General features: G+C 46.0%; 1 protein-coding gene across 1 annotated transcript in view; it reads left to right on the forward strand.

The window, feature by feature from the left end:
• The first annotated feature begins 11,093 nt into the window (after nucleotides 1-11,093).
• Nucleotides 11,094-16,270, forward strand: part of EPHA10 (EPH receptor A10) — a 46,060-nt gene continuing 40,883 nt past the window's right edge. Inside the window, exons 1-3 of the mRNA XM_070468382.1 lie at nucleotides 11,094-11,495; nucleotides 13,628-13,692; nucleotides 14,386-15,064. Of these exons, the coding sequence (XP_070324483.1) occupies nucleotides 11,390-11,495; nucleotides 13,628-13,692; nucleotides 14,386-15,064 (850 nt within the window). The 5' untranslated portion in view covers nucleotides 11,094-11,389. The remainder of the gene's footprint in view (nucleotides 11,496-13,627; nucleotides 13,693-14,385; nucleotides 15,065-16,270) is intronic.

Raw genomic sequence — 16,270 nt, forward strand, 5'->3', positions numbered from 1 at the left:
ATCTTGGATAGGGAAGAAGGAAATGTAGGGCAGTAGCCATTATATACAATTATACTGGGGCTTCCCTGGAAAACAGAATAGCAACCCACTCCAGTATTCATGCCCGGGAAATCAGAGGAGCCTGGTGGGCTACAGTCCATGGGCTTGCAAAAGAGTCAGACACAACTCAGAGTCTAAACAAACACATTTGTAGTGAGGATTAAATGAAAACAAGGCATTTAGTGTATAGTTGACATAGAACCAGCAACAAGTTTTGTTTTGATTTTTCTCCATCATCTCCTTTATTTTATTTTTTTATTGGACTATAGTTTCTTTGCAATGTTGTGCTGGTTTCTGCTGTATAATGAAGTGACTCAGCTATATGTCCACATATCTCCCCTCCCTCTTGGACCTCTTTCCCACCCCCCACTGCACCCTCATCCTACTCCTCTCAGTTCAGTTCAGTTCAGCCGCTCAGGCGTGTCCAACTCTTTTTGACCCCATGGACTGCAGCGCACCAGTCTTCCCTGTCCATCGCCAACTCCTGGAATTTACTCAAACTCATGTCCATTGAGTTGGTGATGCCACCCCACCATCTCATCCTCTGTCATCCCCTTCTCCTCCTGCCTTCAATCTTTCCAGCATCAGGGTCTTTTCCAATGAGTCAGTTCTTTGCATCATGTGGCCAAAGTATTGGAGTTTCAGCTTCAGCATCAGTCCTTCTATTGAATATTCAGGACTGATTTCCTTTAGAATGGACAGGTTGGATCTCCTTGCTGTCCAAGGGACTCTCAAGAGTCTTCTCCAACACCACAGTTAAAAAGCATAAATTCTTTGGTGCTAATCTTTCTTTATAGTCCAACTCTCACATCCATCCATGACTACTGGAAAAACCATTCCTTTGACTAGATGGACATCTGTCAGCAAAGTAATGTCTCTGCTTTTTAATATGCTGTCTAGTTTGGTCATAGCTTTTCTTCCAAGGAGCAAGTGTGTTTTAATTTCATGGCTGCAATCACCATCTGCAGTGATTTTGGAGCCCCCCAAAATAAAATCTGTCACTGTTTCCATTGTTTCCCCATCTATTTACCATAAAGCGATGGGACCTGATGCCATGATCTTAGTTTTCTGAATGTTGAGTTTTAAGCCAACTTTTTCACTCTCCTCTTTCTCTTTCATCAAGAGGCTCTTTAGTTCTTCACTTTCTGCTATAAGGGTGGTGTCATCTGCATATCTGAGGTTATTGATATTTCTCTCGGCAATCTTGATTCCAGCTGATTCACTTGAGTAGGTTTAAATATTTCTGCTTGGGGATTTCCCGGGTGGTCCAGAGGTTAAGAATCTGGCTTGCAACACAGGGGATTCAGGTTCGATCTCTGGTCAGGGACCAAGATCCCCCATGTATCAGAGCAACAAAGCCCATATGCCACAACTACTGAAGCCTGTGAGCACTGGAGCCCTGACACTATGATCAGAGAGGCCGTAGGCTGCAAGGAAAGATCTTGAATGATGCAAGGAAGATTCCATAAGCCACAACTGAGACATGATGCAGGCAAACAATGAATTTTAAAAATATCTAAAAATATATTTCTGTCTGTGGCAGACAGATCCTAGAGCAGTCCTCATGATTCCTGTTTCCTGGTGTTCATGTCCTTTTGAAATCCCCTCCCCCTGAGTGTGGGTGGAATCTGTAGCTTACTAGCCAATAGCCAAGACATTCTGGAGCTGTAATTAAGGTCCTAAATCACTTGATTCTGTGTTAACTGAAAGGAAGATTATTCTTTATTAATTATGAAAAAAATCCTTTATAAAGGGGCTGGATGGCCCCTGAGATGAGAGACTCTCCTGTGGACTTGAGGAAGTGAGCAGCTGTGTTGAGAATCTCACTTGGTAAAGAAATTCAGGCTTACAGCCAGGCTTTCCCGCTGGCTCAGCAGTAAAGGATCCGCCTGCCAATGTAGGAGATGCAGGTTTGATCCCTGGGTCAGGGAGATCCCCTGGAGAAGGAAATAGCAACCCACTCCAATATTCTTGCCTGAGAAATCCCATGGGCAGAGGAGCCTGGCGGGCTATAATCAATAGGTTCACACAAAATCGGACATGACTGAGAATGCACCCAGCTATGCACATGCATAGTTGTTTACAATGTTGTGTTAGTTTCAGGGGTGCAGCCAGGTGGTTATATATATATATATAATATTTTCAGAATATTTTCCTTTATAGATTATCATAAGATACTGAATATAGTTGCCTATGCTATACAGTAGGTCCTTGTTATCTGTTTCATATATAGTAGTTTATATCTGTAATTCCAAATTTCTAATTTATCCTCCCCCATCTCCTAGGAGTTTTGAATAAGCTAAGGGAAGATGCTATGTGGGAGAAAAGGGAAAGAAGAAGCGAGTGACGGAGAGAGAGGGAGAGAGAGGTTGAAAAATGGATATTTTAAAGACACTGTGAGGTAACTGGGAAAGTAGAAAACATGATTTTTTAAACATAAGTTTCAAATAAAGTCATATACCAAAAGAGAATATGTTTTCCTCTAAGGATTTAGGGAATCTGTGTGATATAGAGAGAGCTCACTAAATATTCCGTGGGCTTCCCTACATTTCCCGTTCTCCTTATGTAATAGGTAAGAACCTTCATGTTCTATTACAAGTTAATCACTAAAGGGATGTTGCCTATAAGCTTAAATTATACTTAATAGCCCATCTCTGGGAACCCTGCCTCTCAGGTAATGAGTGTAAAGCTAAATTACCTTTATTTAGCTCACAGGAAACATCCTGACCAGGACCACCTGTGAACGACTGCAGGAAGGAAGAAAAGAACACACTCACTCTGGAATCTGGCTGGAACCAGGACAAAACTCTCCTCCCTTTTAGAAGCCTGAATTCTAACTCAGGGAAGATGATTCTCTGGGACACTGGTCCACCATTTTCTCCATCTGTTGGCTTTCCAATAACTGCTGTTCTTCACCCCAACAATATTTTGGCCCATCCTGCAATAGGCAGTAAGAGCTTAGACTCAGCAACACGTGCAGTTAGAAAGGGTCTATGTGACTGGATCCAGCCAATGATCCGTGAGCGGGCATGACTTTCGCTACTTCTGAGCACTCACTTGTTAAGAGTTTGTGTGTCTCATCCATCACCCTCTTTCCCTGTCACATGCTTGTTCCCAGCGGTGCCAGGTCAAAGTGTCAAAGCTTCTGTCAGCCTCGTTCCCTGAGGACTGTGAATAGAGAGTCCCTACCTTACCAGACATGTAATGAAAACTAGAAATAAATTTGCTGTCACTGAAATTTGGAGGTTTGTCTGTTGCAGCATCTGGCAGTTAAATTACATGGATACTCTTAGGCTATGTTCACATCCCTGGATGCACTCTTCCACATTCATTCCTCCACACAAATTATTTTTTTCCCAGATTCCCAGGACTCTTAGTTCATTGCTGTTCATATTGCAGACCTGGAGGTGTGATATGTATGGTGTGCTTTTATATTCTTTGAGGATACTGTGTTAGTTGCATACAAACTTAGAGTTGTTTTCTTCCTAGTTTATTGGCATTTTAGTCATTATGCAGTATCTACTGATGTTTCTTGCCTTGAAATCTAATTTGTTGTATATTAGTTTAGCTTGACTGATTTTCTTTGAGCTACTCCTTGTATAGTATGTCTTTTACAACCTTTAACATACCTGTATCCTTATATTTCAGATTTTTTTAAAGCAATAAAAAGTTGCTTTGGGGGACTTCCTTAGCGGTCCCATGGCTAAGACTCTGCACTCCCAATGCAGGGAGACCGGGTTCGATCCCTGGTCAGAAAACTAGATCCTGTATGCTGTAACTGGAGATCCTGTATGCTGCGACTAAGACCCGGCACAGCCAAATAAATTTAAAAAAATAATTAAAAAACCAGTCTAACACTTTTGTTCTTTAAATTTATTCCACTTAAGTTTAAAATATGTACTTATACATTTGAGTTTCGAATATCATAGTGCTCGTTTTCTACTTCTCCCACATGTTCAGTGTTCCTTTTTTCCCTCTCTTCTTTTAAATCTTTTTTGCATTGTTTTTATTATTCCATATTTTCCTACATTCACTTGTTTCATATACAGGTATAGTTTTTTAAACTATTTTTCCATGATTGCCATGGGTGATTACAGCAGGCATCCTTAATTTGTTAAAGTTTAATTAATATAAATTAATTCTTTTACTACTTCTTGAACAATGCAAGAATCTTAAAATACTTTAATTCCATTTATCAGTTCCCACACTGTGTGCCATTTTTGTGCTGTGTTTTAATTTTCTATATGTTTAAAGCTCTACCAGACATTTTTTGCTTTATACAGTCATTTATTTTTACCCATAGGTTCAACTTTTATATTGTTCTATATTTCTTCCTTCATAGTCATACTTCCTTTTGGGTTTATTTTCATTCTGCTTGAAAAATTCTCTTTAGCATTTCTTTTATTTTTTTTTCCATTTATTTTTATTTGTTGGAGGCTAATTACTTTACATAGCATTTCTTTTAGTGTAGGTAGGTCTGTTGATGAGCAAATTTTTTTGTCAGATTTTGATTGCCTGAAAACACACATTTTTATTTCATTTTTGAATGATATCTTCACTGGGTATAGAAGTTTAGATTAACAGTTATTTTCTTTCCACACTTCAAAGATATCATTTCAGAGACTTCCCTGGAGGTCCAGTGGTTAAGACTCCACACTCCCAGTGCAGGCCGCACAGGTTTAATTCCTGGTTAGGGAACAAAGATCCCGCATGCTGCTCGGTGTGGCCAAAAAACAAACAAAAAATTCCATCATCTTCTGAATTGTATCATTTCTATTATAGAGTCAGTTGTTAGTCGTAATGTTGTTCTTTTGGAGGTAATATGCCTCCCCCACCCTGCAATTGCTTTTAATACTTCGTTTTTGGTTTTCAGCAGTTTACTATGAAGTGCTTACAGTTTTCCTTGCATTTATTCTGTGCAGGACTGGGTATGTTTTTCATCAACCAGAAATTTTTAAACTACTCTCTTCAAATATTGCTTCTTTCTCACTCTCTCTCATATCTTTCCAGGACTCTAACTTATTGTATTAAGGCTTTTTCACCATGTCCCACATGTCTGATACTCTCTCTTATATATATATATTTTTAATTTATTTCTCTTTCTGTATATTTCAGTAAGGATGTTATATACTGATTTATCTTCTAGCTCTTTAGTCCTAGAATGAGCCATGTCTAATCTGATGTTAGGTCCATTTATTGTATTAAATTCATTGTTGTATGTTTGAGTCTTAGGATTGCAATTGTACTTCTTTGGCGATCACCTAGCACCCTACCACAATCCCAATGGAAATGCTGGCTGTTCTACACAGATCTATCCCACTCAGTTACATGAGCCAAAACAAAATCCATAACTTTGTTTAAGCCAGTTTTACTCAGTTTTCCAGTTACATACAACTGAAAATTCTTAAAATGTTGAGATATTTCTCTTGATGACATCAAGATGGCTGCAGCAGAAGCAGGTGTCAGATGCAGATATGATTTAGAGAAGAAGTGGGATATTGCTGGTCATATATCTCTTTTTATTAGGAGGGAAAACCTTTTCAAGAACCCCCAATCAGAATATCTGGGTTGTGTCACATATCCATGCCTAAGCTAACCATGACACATGGAATGGGATAAAAATGATTAGCCAATAACAATCTTTACTCTTCCCTGAATTTGGTGAGAGGGTTGGTCATCTTCTCTGAGCAGAGAACTATAGAAGATGAACATCCAAACAAAGTTGGGGCTCTCTCAACAATTAAAAACATGAGAAGAGCGAGGGGTCTTGGGTAGATAATCAATGCTGTTTACCTGACTAACAGATTTATTTGTGTGTGTGTGTGTGTGTGTGTGTGTGTGTGTGTGTGTGTGTGTACAGAAAATACCAGAGGGTCTTCCATAGAGGTCCAGTGGTTAAGAGTCCACCTTCCAGGGTGAGGGACGCAGGTTCAATCCCCTGTTGGGGAACTAAGATCCCACGTGCTGCAGGGCAACTGAGCCCTCCCTTTGCAATGAGGAGCCCTCACACTGCAAACAAAGACACATTGCAGCCAAAATAAAATCATTTAAAAAAAGGAAAATACCAGGTAGAGTATATATTAATATGTTACCATGGTTTAAACATTGAAATGGGACTATATGGGATGGAATGAATGGGTATTTTCACTTTTTACTTACAGCATTTTATTAGTTTATGTTATCTTGGTTATTTACATTTAAAAGGACTGGAATTCCCTGGTGGTCCAGTGGTTAGGACTAAGTGTTTTCTAAGTGTTTGCTAGAGGCCCAGTTTCAATCCCACAAGTCACACAGCAAAAGAGAAAATTAAATAATAAATAAATACATGTAAAAGGATTGCTTTGATCTTAAAATGGGCTCTAAGAAATGGAACAAGGATTTAAACAAGAAACAAACAAACAAAAAGAGAGAGAGAGAGAGAAGCATATGTTAATGGATCCCATCCCCAGCTCTGGCCCCTGCAGAGTCACTAGGAGCCAGCAGCAGGATTATTCTTACCTGGGATTTGGAGGCACAAGGTTCTCAGAGCCTGATGCCATCAAATATTTAAACTATCCAACTCCCTTCTCACACACTTTCCAAGCAGCCGTCACATCATAAATTGACTTCCTATGCACATTTTCTACAGGAGAAGAATTTGCTGGACATGGCAATGTGAGCATTCTGGCCCCCTTGGCAGTTCCATTTTTCATCGTATATTAGTACTTTTTTTCCCCCTCAAATAGCAGGCTAAGAGCTGAGCTAGTATTATCAATTCCCCCCACCCCCACCCCCACACCTCCACCCAATATATGGGCTCTCTCTCAGCGCTGTTAGTCAAGTTTATGAGCTTGGACCATGATGAATTCAGCAAGGTAAATGTCACCTCTGAGGCCACTTGGCAGCTGGCTAGCCAGTCTGCCCTGATGACATTCCTGTCTCTTCAAGCACATTTCCTTCAGACGCCTGTGCTTTCTAGCCACATTCATCCCAGCCAACTCTCTGTTTCTTTGTCTTTCATTCTGTCTTTTCCTCTATGACTATCTCTCTCTTCCTACCTCACACCTAAACTTCCTTTACCCTTTCCTTTTTTCCTTCTGTTTTTTTTTTTTTAACTTTAATTAACCATGGAGTTGAATCATAAAATATACCAGAAAAATGTGCCAGGCACTGAGCTGGGCCATGCATGTAAAATGTATTTTGACCTCACAATAACTCTGAAAAGTGTTTTTATCCCTATCTCACAGATGGGAAAGTAGAGGCACATGAAAGCTAAGCACTTGTGTTTGATAATTTAAAGTTTTACTGCTTAATTTTCAAAGCCAATAAATTTAATGTGTTATATTCCCTTTGTCTTAGACAATAAAATTTAAACTTTATGTTTTCCTGGGTGTCCTATGAAAAATTCACCTTTAGGTATGTTTATTTCTGGTCTCATCACTTCATGGGAAATAGATGGGGAAACAGTGGAAACAGTGGCTGACTTTATTTTCCTGGGCTCCAAAATCACTGCAGATTGTGACTGCAGCCATGAAATTAAAAGACACTTACTCCTTGGAAGGAAAGTTATAACCAACCTAGACAGCATATTAAAAAGCAGAGACATTACTTTGCCAACAAAGGTCCATCTAGTCAAAGCTATGGTTTTTCCAGTAGTCATGTATGGATGTGAGAGTCGAACTATAAAGAAAGCTGAGCACCATAGAATTGATACTTTTGAACGGTGGTATTGGAGAAGACTCTTGAGAGTCCCTTGGACTGCAAGGAGATCCAACCAGTCTGTTCTAAAGAAGATCAGTCCTGAGTATTCATTGGAAGGGCTGATGTTGAAGCTGAAAGTCCAATACTTTGGCCACCTGATGCAAAGAGCTGACTTATTTGAAAAGACCCTGATGCTGGGAAGGATTGAGGGCAGGAGGAGAAGGGGAAGACAGAGGATGATATGGTTGGATGGTATCACCAACTCAATGGACATGAGTTTGGGTAGGCTCCTGGAGTTGGTGATGGACAGGGAGGCCTGGTGTGCTGCAGTTCATGGGGTTGCAAAGAGTCAGACACTACTGAGCGACTGAACTGAACTGATTTCTTTCTTAGGCTGGAGAGTGGGAGATGGAACAGAAGAGAAAGGAGACAAACTGGAAATGTTTCTTTGAGCTGTAGGGGCCCCACTGCTTTTTGCACCTTACCTGTCCTTTTTCTTGAGAGCAGGTCTTGACCCTGATTTCTCTGGAGTAATCTTGGTCTTCTTCATGAAGGAGACAATCTTCTCTGTTCATCCAGGACAAATGTACTTTCTGCATCCGTGTGAAAGGAATAAATAAAAATTTCAGCCCCTAGATGTGTAACTTTCAACAACTTGGAGATGGAAGTTGCAGGAAAGTTGGATCTGCTCCATGGAAGACCACTTCTCTATATTTGGATGTTGAATTAAACTTCTCAGCTCCACCAAGTATTCTCTCAGCATCCTGGAGACAGTGAGGTAGAAGTAGAGAGAAGCATCCTTGCCATCATTACTTCAGATGGGGTTTGAGAGGAGTAGCAGAGAAAACTGGAGTTTCTGGAAGAGTCCCAGGACCCTCCACTATTATTCCAGGAAGTAAGGCTGATTGTCTTCTGGAGACTTGAATATTTGGATCTTGGTAATAGGCTGAAGGCGCAGGCAGAGAGACCTGGGCTGAGAATCAGTGCAGCAGCAGAGAAGTCCCAGGTCCAGTTGAAAATGGAGGGTCCAGACCCTGGTAGGTTCAGCACCATGGAAAGAAACAAGACTGCCATTAACCCTTGGTCTCATAATTAAGTACCATGGACAGAACCCCCTGCAGCCCCCTGACGGAGCACCGGTTTGCTATTCTATGGAGGGATCTAACCTGGTTCCTGGTTGACTGCCTCTAGCACTTAAAGCTCACAATAAACCACAGTTCAGTTTCCATCTGAAGCCCTCCTGAATTTCTTTACTGAGATGTCTATTCCACAGCCTCCTGGTGAGAGTGGAGTCGCCTTAGAGCGATTCTTAAGATCCAGCTGATTTGCATATATCTGCATACACAGGGGGCTTCTCCGTTCTGCTTTTATTACAGATGAATTGTTCAGATGAAGAAAGACAAGGTTTATTTCACTTCTTCTTTTCCTCTTCTTTCCCTTATTCCTAGGGTCTTGATCTGGTGATTTCCCCAAGAAGCCTGCAGGGGTGTGTGATAGGAAAGATGGGAAACAGACTCCGGACAACCAGGGATTTGTTGGGTCATTCTATGTGGCTTTCCTCGGATAAGTTCCCCCATCTGCTTGACTTCTGAATGATCCTTGTGAGGATTATAGGGAGGCTGCATTTTGTTTTAGCATATGGGGTCAGAACCTCTGGGTTGAAGTCCCTGGAGTTCAGGGACGAAGCCGTGGCTGGAGCCTTAGAGATTGCAAAAAGGATGGGACCCCGTTTTGAAGGGAGGGATGAGGAGTGGTTGAGTGAGGACTCATTTTGAAATGAAAGGAGTCCTGGGTCTCTAAGCAGCTTCTAAAAATACCATCTCCCAGCGCTGGGGAAAGGGGGAGGGGAAAATCGAGCGTGTGGAGAATAAAGATGGGAAGGAGGTGGGGGTGTAAGAGCCCTTCTTCAGGTAGATCTGATTTCAGAGCCTCCGCCTGTATCCAAGGGCCGGCAGGATGCCACACTTCCCTATGCTTCTTCAGCGAGCTTCGGTCTTCTGCGGTCTCCCAGCCTCAGCCTCTCCTGATGGCCTTTCTTTGTACGGGCAAAGGAACTCAATCCCTCCCAGCCTCTCCTCCTACTGTTGCTGTCCAGCAAGTATGACTGTGAGTAAGCTTGTACACATACCACACGCATACACACACGAAGTGACACATGAAAGTGGCTTGTAAATGACCAGTGCTCTATGATGTCAGAAATTTTCATTCCGTTTGGTGCTCATAGAGGTATGGACTGTGCAGAGACAGGGTGATTCACTCAGGTATTCTCAGCACAGAACATGGCACCCAGTGAGTGATGGCTGAAGGATGTGGAATACATATATACAAAACGCACAGACATCCAGACCATGCAGGACTCACATTAATTCTCAAGGCTTCTCTGGCTAATATAGCCTCCTAAGGAGAGGGGTTAGGCCCCCCAAGAAAAGAGGTCTGAAAAGCCACCGGGTGGGTGGAGCTTTCTCTGCTCACGTTCAGTCCAGACGGTGGCGCTCAGTAGCCGCCTCCCTCATCCTGGAGGGCTCCAGCCCTTCCCACCATCAACGCCTTAAACCCTCAGCCAGCACATAAATGACCTTCACAAGACAGAGGTCGTGCTCCACATTTCCTTTCGACTCTTTCAGCGCTGGGTGAACCCTGCGAGGATTACTCCCTCTCTCTCGCTGATGCCCGGGAGTCTGGCCGCTGCTTTCCTCACGAGTCCCTGGGGTGGGCGGAGAGCGTTTATAAAGGGGGAAACTCCAGGCTCTGAGCAGACTGGGGAAAGGGGTGGTCGCGGAGAGGGCTGCCTGTGTCCTGGCTGCAGAAGTAAGAACCTGGGGGACCAGTCGTTCATGCAAAATCTATCAATCGCCCATCCTGGCGTCCACATGGTTCCCCAGCCTCGGAAGAGCTGCTGGTAGGGTGGCACTGTGTCTGCCACTTTACTCTCCTTTCTCGTGGAGCTCTTGGGCTCGTGCTTGGCCTCTTCTTCCCGGGGTGTGTGTGTGTGTGTGTGTGTGTGTGTGTGTGTGAGAGAGAGAGTGAGAGAGAGAGAGAGAGAGAGAGAGAGAGAGAGAGATGAGGGCGGGGAGAAAAAAAGGGGGCGGGGTGGAGCCACGAGATACCCAAAGCTGCAGATACAGGAAGAAGATAAGGGCTAGGAGATAGAGGGGCTTCCCAGAGCTTGAGGTCGGGACCCCAGTCTTCAAAACCTCCTGCAAGTCCTGGGTACTAGGGGTCTTCCAGGTTAGCTCAGAGGTTGTAGGTGTCGCTGCCTCCCCGCCGTTTGCTCCTCCTTAAGCCACGCCCACACTGCCTATTTCTCACGAATGAGAGGCTAAGATTCAGCGCTCTGGGCCACCCACGCCAGGTCATCCCTCTCCCCGTGAACCGAACCGGGTCTCAGCGCTGCCCCACCCGCCATGGTTTGGAGACTGGCGGGACCCCTTCCTTCTCCCCCTCCAATTTGCTGTTCCGCCCCTGGCCTATGAAACTCCACCTCTCCACCTTCTGCTGGCGGGGATTGGTGGACTTCCCGCGGTGGTACATAGGGATTGGTGCCCATGGATGATGGTCACCGGCGAGATCCCGCCCCCCAGCCAGCGCTAGGGTCTGGGGGCACTGCTCAGCGGTGCTGGGGCTGGCGCGGCTTGAGCCGCCGCCGCACTGACAGCTCGGTCTGCGGACCATGGAGACCGGCGCCTGCCCACATCCGCTGCGCCTGTTCATCTGCCTGATGCCGCTGTGTCTCGCCTTGCTTTTGGGACCGGGGAGGCCCGGGACCGCCGAGGAAGGTGAGATTGGTGGTTGTTTGGGAGGCTTGGATGCCAAAAGGTAGGAAGCTGAAGAACTGGGGTGCTTGGGGAAGGAGTCGTATGAAGAGACTGGAGTCTGTATTGGGGTTTGAAGCAAGCGGACAACGAGAAAGCAAAGAACTGGAGAGAGAGGAAAAGGTGGCTAAGCAACGGAGAAGACAGGAGCACTGAGGAGCTCGGAGGCTGGAGACCTGGGAAGCTGGGGAAGAAAGAGACCAGGAACCGTGGGAGCCAGAGGCGACGGTTCAGGGGCCGGTGAGACGGACAGGCCGAGCAATTGGAGGTGGGAGGTGTGGGGGCAGGGAGATGCGGAGGTGAGATTGGAGTATAAGGAGACGGGATGGAGCCGGAACAGTGGGGAGTCTAGGGGACGACTGCGTGGCGAACAGAAGGTAGAGCGCTGGTGGGGCGACGGGGGCGGGGGGCGTCTGGTGGCGTGTTTCGGAGAGGGCGTTGGGTCGGGGATTGGGGATTGGGGCAAGAGTCTGGAGCTGTCCGACGTGCTGATCAGGGAGCTGTCCGCAGTGCTGAATTTGGAGTGTAGACTAACCAGCGCGATCGGCGTTGCCGGGTTCGAGGATGCTCGCTGTACCAGCGACCGCGTCCTGCTTCTGACTCTGAATTTGGGGGAGCTGTACACTAAGCTAAATCCAGAGGCGTAATATCCAGGTTCAGGAGCTGGAGGAGCTGGAATCTGAGGCGTTGGCCTCGGGGTTGTTGTGGGCGCTAGATCTCTGATGCTTTCCAATATGCAATTTCGATGTGCTGTCGGTTACACCGAAATCGGGAAGCTGTCAGTGATCCTGCCCATTGTCGCTGACACCTCTGGGGCCAACCCCCTTAAAGGGCTCACCTTGGAGCCCCACCCCCTTGCTTAAGCTCCAGATGAGTAATCTTCAAAGATTTGGAGATGCCTGGGCTTCTGGCTCTGAGCTGCTGCTCTGCTGTTCTAACCAGTGTTTCTCTGGGACCAATACTGACAGCAGAATTCAGACTGCAGGTCAGACGCCTCATGGGGGAAGAAAGTGACCACATGCATCTCTGGTTTAGAAGGGGTCATGTCTTTATGCATTAAAGGAATTCTGATAATCTTTCAAAAGCAGTGGAGATGACAGCCCCTGGGAATGGGGCTGGCTGAGGAGATAAAGATTTTTACTTCTTTTGCTGCTGGCAGGGTCTCTCTACTTCGTTTTCCCCAGAGGCCCTGGGAGTCAAACTAAAAAGTTCAAGTCTCCCCTATCCCTGGTGACCCTAGGCCTCAAAAGAACCCATGAGTATGAGTGAATTCAGGAATGTGTATAAGAATTCTCAGATATGATCACTTTCTCCCCCTTATTGACACTCACTTATAACTTGGGGAATCTGGGAAGGTGGAGGAGGTTCACTGATCCCATTTTAGAACCAGTCTTAGAACACATGTCATGGATTCCACGCCAGCCTGAATAATGACTCTCCAAATATTTCCATACCTGAATCCCCAGAACCTGTGAATATTGTAGTAAATGGCAATAAACTTTGCAGGTGTGGCTAAGGATCTTGAGATGGAGAGGTTACACTGGATTATATGGGTCACCCAATTACAATCACAATGGTCCTTATAAGAGAAACACAGAAGTCAGAGTTAGAGAAGGAAACAGAGGCTGGAAGGATGTGTTTTGAAGATGGAGGAGGGGACCAGAAGTCAAGGAATTCAGGTGGCCACTAGAAGCTGAAGGAGGCAAGGAAATGGATTCTCCCCTTTGAACCTCCAGAAGGGACCAGTCTTTCCAACACCCTGACTTTAGACCAGTGAAACTGATTTTCAACTTCTGACCTCCAGAACTGTAGTAGAATAAAGTTTTGTTGTTTTAAGCTACTAAATTTGTGGCAATTTGTTACAGCAGTCACAGAAAACTAATACAGGCTCCCTCCCTAATCATTGTGGCTACCTTTCTTTAGACTAGATCTACTCACGCCTTCTCATGGGGACATATGAAGTGGGAAAAACTTGTCTGTACCCTTCACCACATTCTCTGTTTTCTCAGTCAGCAAATTTAAAGTGAACTCACCAAAGGTTCTCACTGCCCCTCTGCCCCGAACTTTCTGATATTTCTGTTCTTCCCTCTCTCTAGTCATCCTCTTGGATTCCAAAGCTTCCCAAGCTGAGCTGGGCTGGACTGCACTGCCAAGTAATGGGGTAAGTGTAAACCTTTCCCTCTCTGTCCCAAGGAGCCCCTGGTGGTCCAGGACTCAGCCCCTTCATCTCCCCATGGCTATATCAGATCAAAATGCTCCTGAGATTGTAGTCTCCAGCAGCCCTGGCTTCAAGCCAGAGTGGCCTATTAGAAAATGTTGACTCTTCAGTCAGACTGAAAAAAAAAAAAAAAGTGATAAGAGAACTGGGTGTGTCTAGGAACAGACACAGCATTTGGATGGAGCCAATGCTGGATGGTGCCTTGCACCCAGTAGGTCTACTAAGCAATGTTGTTAATTGATGGACTGACAGGACAAGCAAGACTTGGAATCCTAAAAGAGGCTTGGAAACTTGGGGTAATGGGGGGAGATGTGATGGTGTGACAGCAGCTTGGTGTTGTGGAAAGAGCAGGGGGTGGACAGCCAGGAGACTCCCTACTTCTGCCATTAGAGGACGTGTCTATCCACTCAAGTTACCCCTCTCTCGAGCCTGTTTCCCTGTTAACTGGACCTCAGTCGTCTCCAAGGTTTTTCCCAGCTCTGAGTCTTATAATTTCAGGGGTGTGTATGAGGAATGAGGAGAGAAGAGGATGCAAAATGATGGGGAAGTGGGGCTTCAGCCCCAGTTAACGCCAGGGCTCGACCTCTTGGGAGCGCCTTGGCTCTGAGATGCCCACATATTTGTTCTCTTCGCCAGTGGGAGGAGATCAGCGGCGTGGACGAGCACGACCGTCCCATCCGCACATACCAGGTGTGCAACGTGCTGGAGCCCAACCAGGACAACTGGCTGCAGACTGGCTGGATCAGCCGCGGGCGCGGGCAGCGCATCTTCGTGGAGCTGCAGTTCACACTGCGTGACTGCAGCAGCATCCCCGGAGCCGCGGGCACCTGCAAGGAGACTTTCAATGTCTACTACCTGGAAACAGAGGCCGATTTGGGCCGCGGGCGTACCCGCCCAGGTGGCAGCCGGCCCCGCAAGATCGACACGATCGCGGCAGACGAGAGCTTCACTCAGGGCGACCTGGGTGAGCGCAAGATGAAGCTGAACACGGAGGTGCGCGAGATCGGTCCGCTCAGCCGGCGGGGTTTCCACTTGGCCTTCCAGGACGTGGGCGCATGCGTGGCTCTAGTCTCTGTGCGCGTCTACTACAAGCAGTGCCGCGCCACGGTGCGGGGTTTGGCGGCATTCCCAGCCACCGCAGCCGAGAGCGCCTTCTCCACGCTGGTGGAGGTGACCGGAACGTGCGTGGCACACTCAGAAGGGGAGCCCGGCAGCCCCCCGCGCATGCACTGCGGCGCCGATGGCGAGTGGCTGGTGCCCGTGGGCCGGTGCAGCTGCAGTGCGGGATTCCAAGAACGCGGTGACATCTGTGAAGGTATCCAGCGCCCTGGGAGTGTGGTGTGGGAGTGTAGCCCGCAGGTGGCAGTTGGGAGAGAGTGTGTCCTAGATGAAAGAGGCAGGAGGGGGAGTGGGGAAGTCACGGGGTATGGAGCCGGGAGTCCTGACTTTTTGTGGTGCTTCCAGTGGGTGCAGCCAGGACCAGTAAGTGAAGTTAATGAGAGATGGATTTGACTCCATACAAGGGGGCATCAGGGACCTGTATTTCAGGCACCATGATAAACACCTCACCCAGGCCTTCTCATTTATTGACAGCAATAAAATCACCTTTTCCCCTGTTTTTCAGATAAGGAACAGAGGCTCAGAGAGGTTAACACCTCGCTTGCAGTTAAGAAACAGGAACTGAGTTTTAAATCCAGATTTGCCCAACTCTCAGGTTCTTTCTACTACACCATGCTGCCTCCCCTGTGCATAGGAAAGAAAGAACTCTACAATAGCCCAACTCTATTAGCTAGAGGCTGCTGGGATTGGTTACATTAGAGGGAGTGAACTCCCTGTCACCAACAATATACAAGTCAGAGGCTGGCAGGAGGATTCTTGAGCTGGAGAGAGAGATTGAGAAGTTGCACTAGGTGACTACTAAGATCCCACCCAACTCTCTGAACTAGAGTCACTGTGCCCCCGGGGCAGATCCTTCATATTGAGGGTTCTGTTAGACTCTCTGGTCTGTGGGGGCACCAGGAACAGGTCTCTCCTTCCCTATCTGTAGCTCTGAGGACTGAGGGTAAGAATGGGGTGTGGACCATGTGCACTTAATGAAGAAAGACCAAGTGAGACTTTTTCTAAGCCAGGTCCTTCTTTGGGTGCCAGGGGAGCAGAGATGAATCAGGCATAATCTCAACTCTTGAGAAATTCATAGTCTAGGTGGAAAGATGTAAACATTTAAAAGTCACAACAGGATGATGTATGAGCTAACAGAGAGATTGATACAGTGGTGGGAAGACAGCGGGAGAAGTGACTAAACTTGCTCTCATTTCTTTGTTCAGTCATCCATTCAACATGAGTTGAGAACACCTCACCTGCATTTATTGAGGGTGTATGATATGTTTATAAATGAATGTCACCATCTTTTCCCTGGGGCTCTTGTGGTTCAGTAACAGACTTGGAGAGTAAAACTTTCCTGGGCTCTTCAGGTAAGGTTGGGATCCACTTCTGGGCTCTCCAAACCTCTATTTGTACATGG

The sequence above is a fragment of the Odocoileus virginianus genome, chromosome 5 (genome assembly GCF_023699985.2).
Source record: "Odocoileus virginianus isolate 20LAN1187 ecotype Illinois chromosome 5, Ovbor_1.2, whole genome shotgun sequence".
NCBI lineage: Eukaryota > Metazoa > Chordata > Mammalia > Artiodactyla > Cervidae > Odocoileus > Odocoileus virginianus.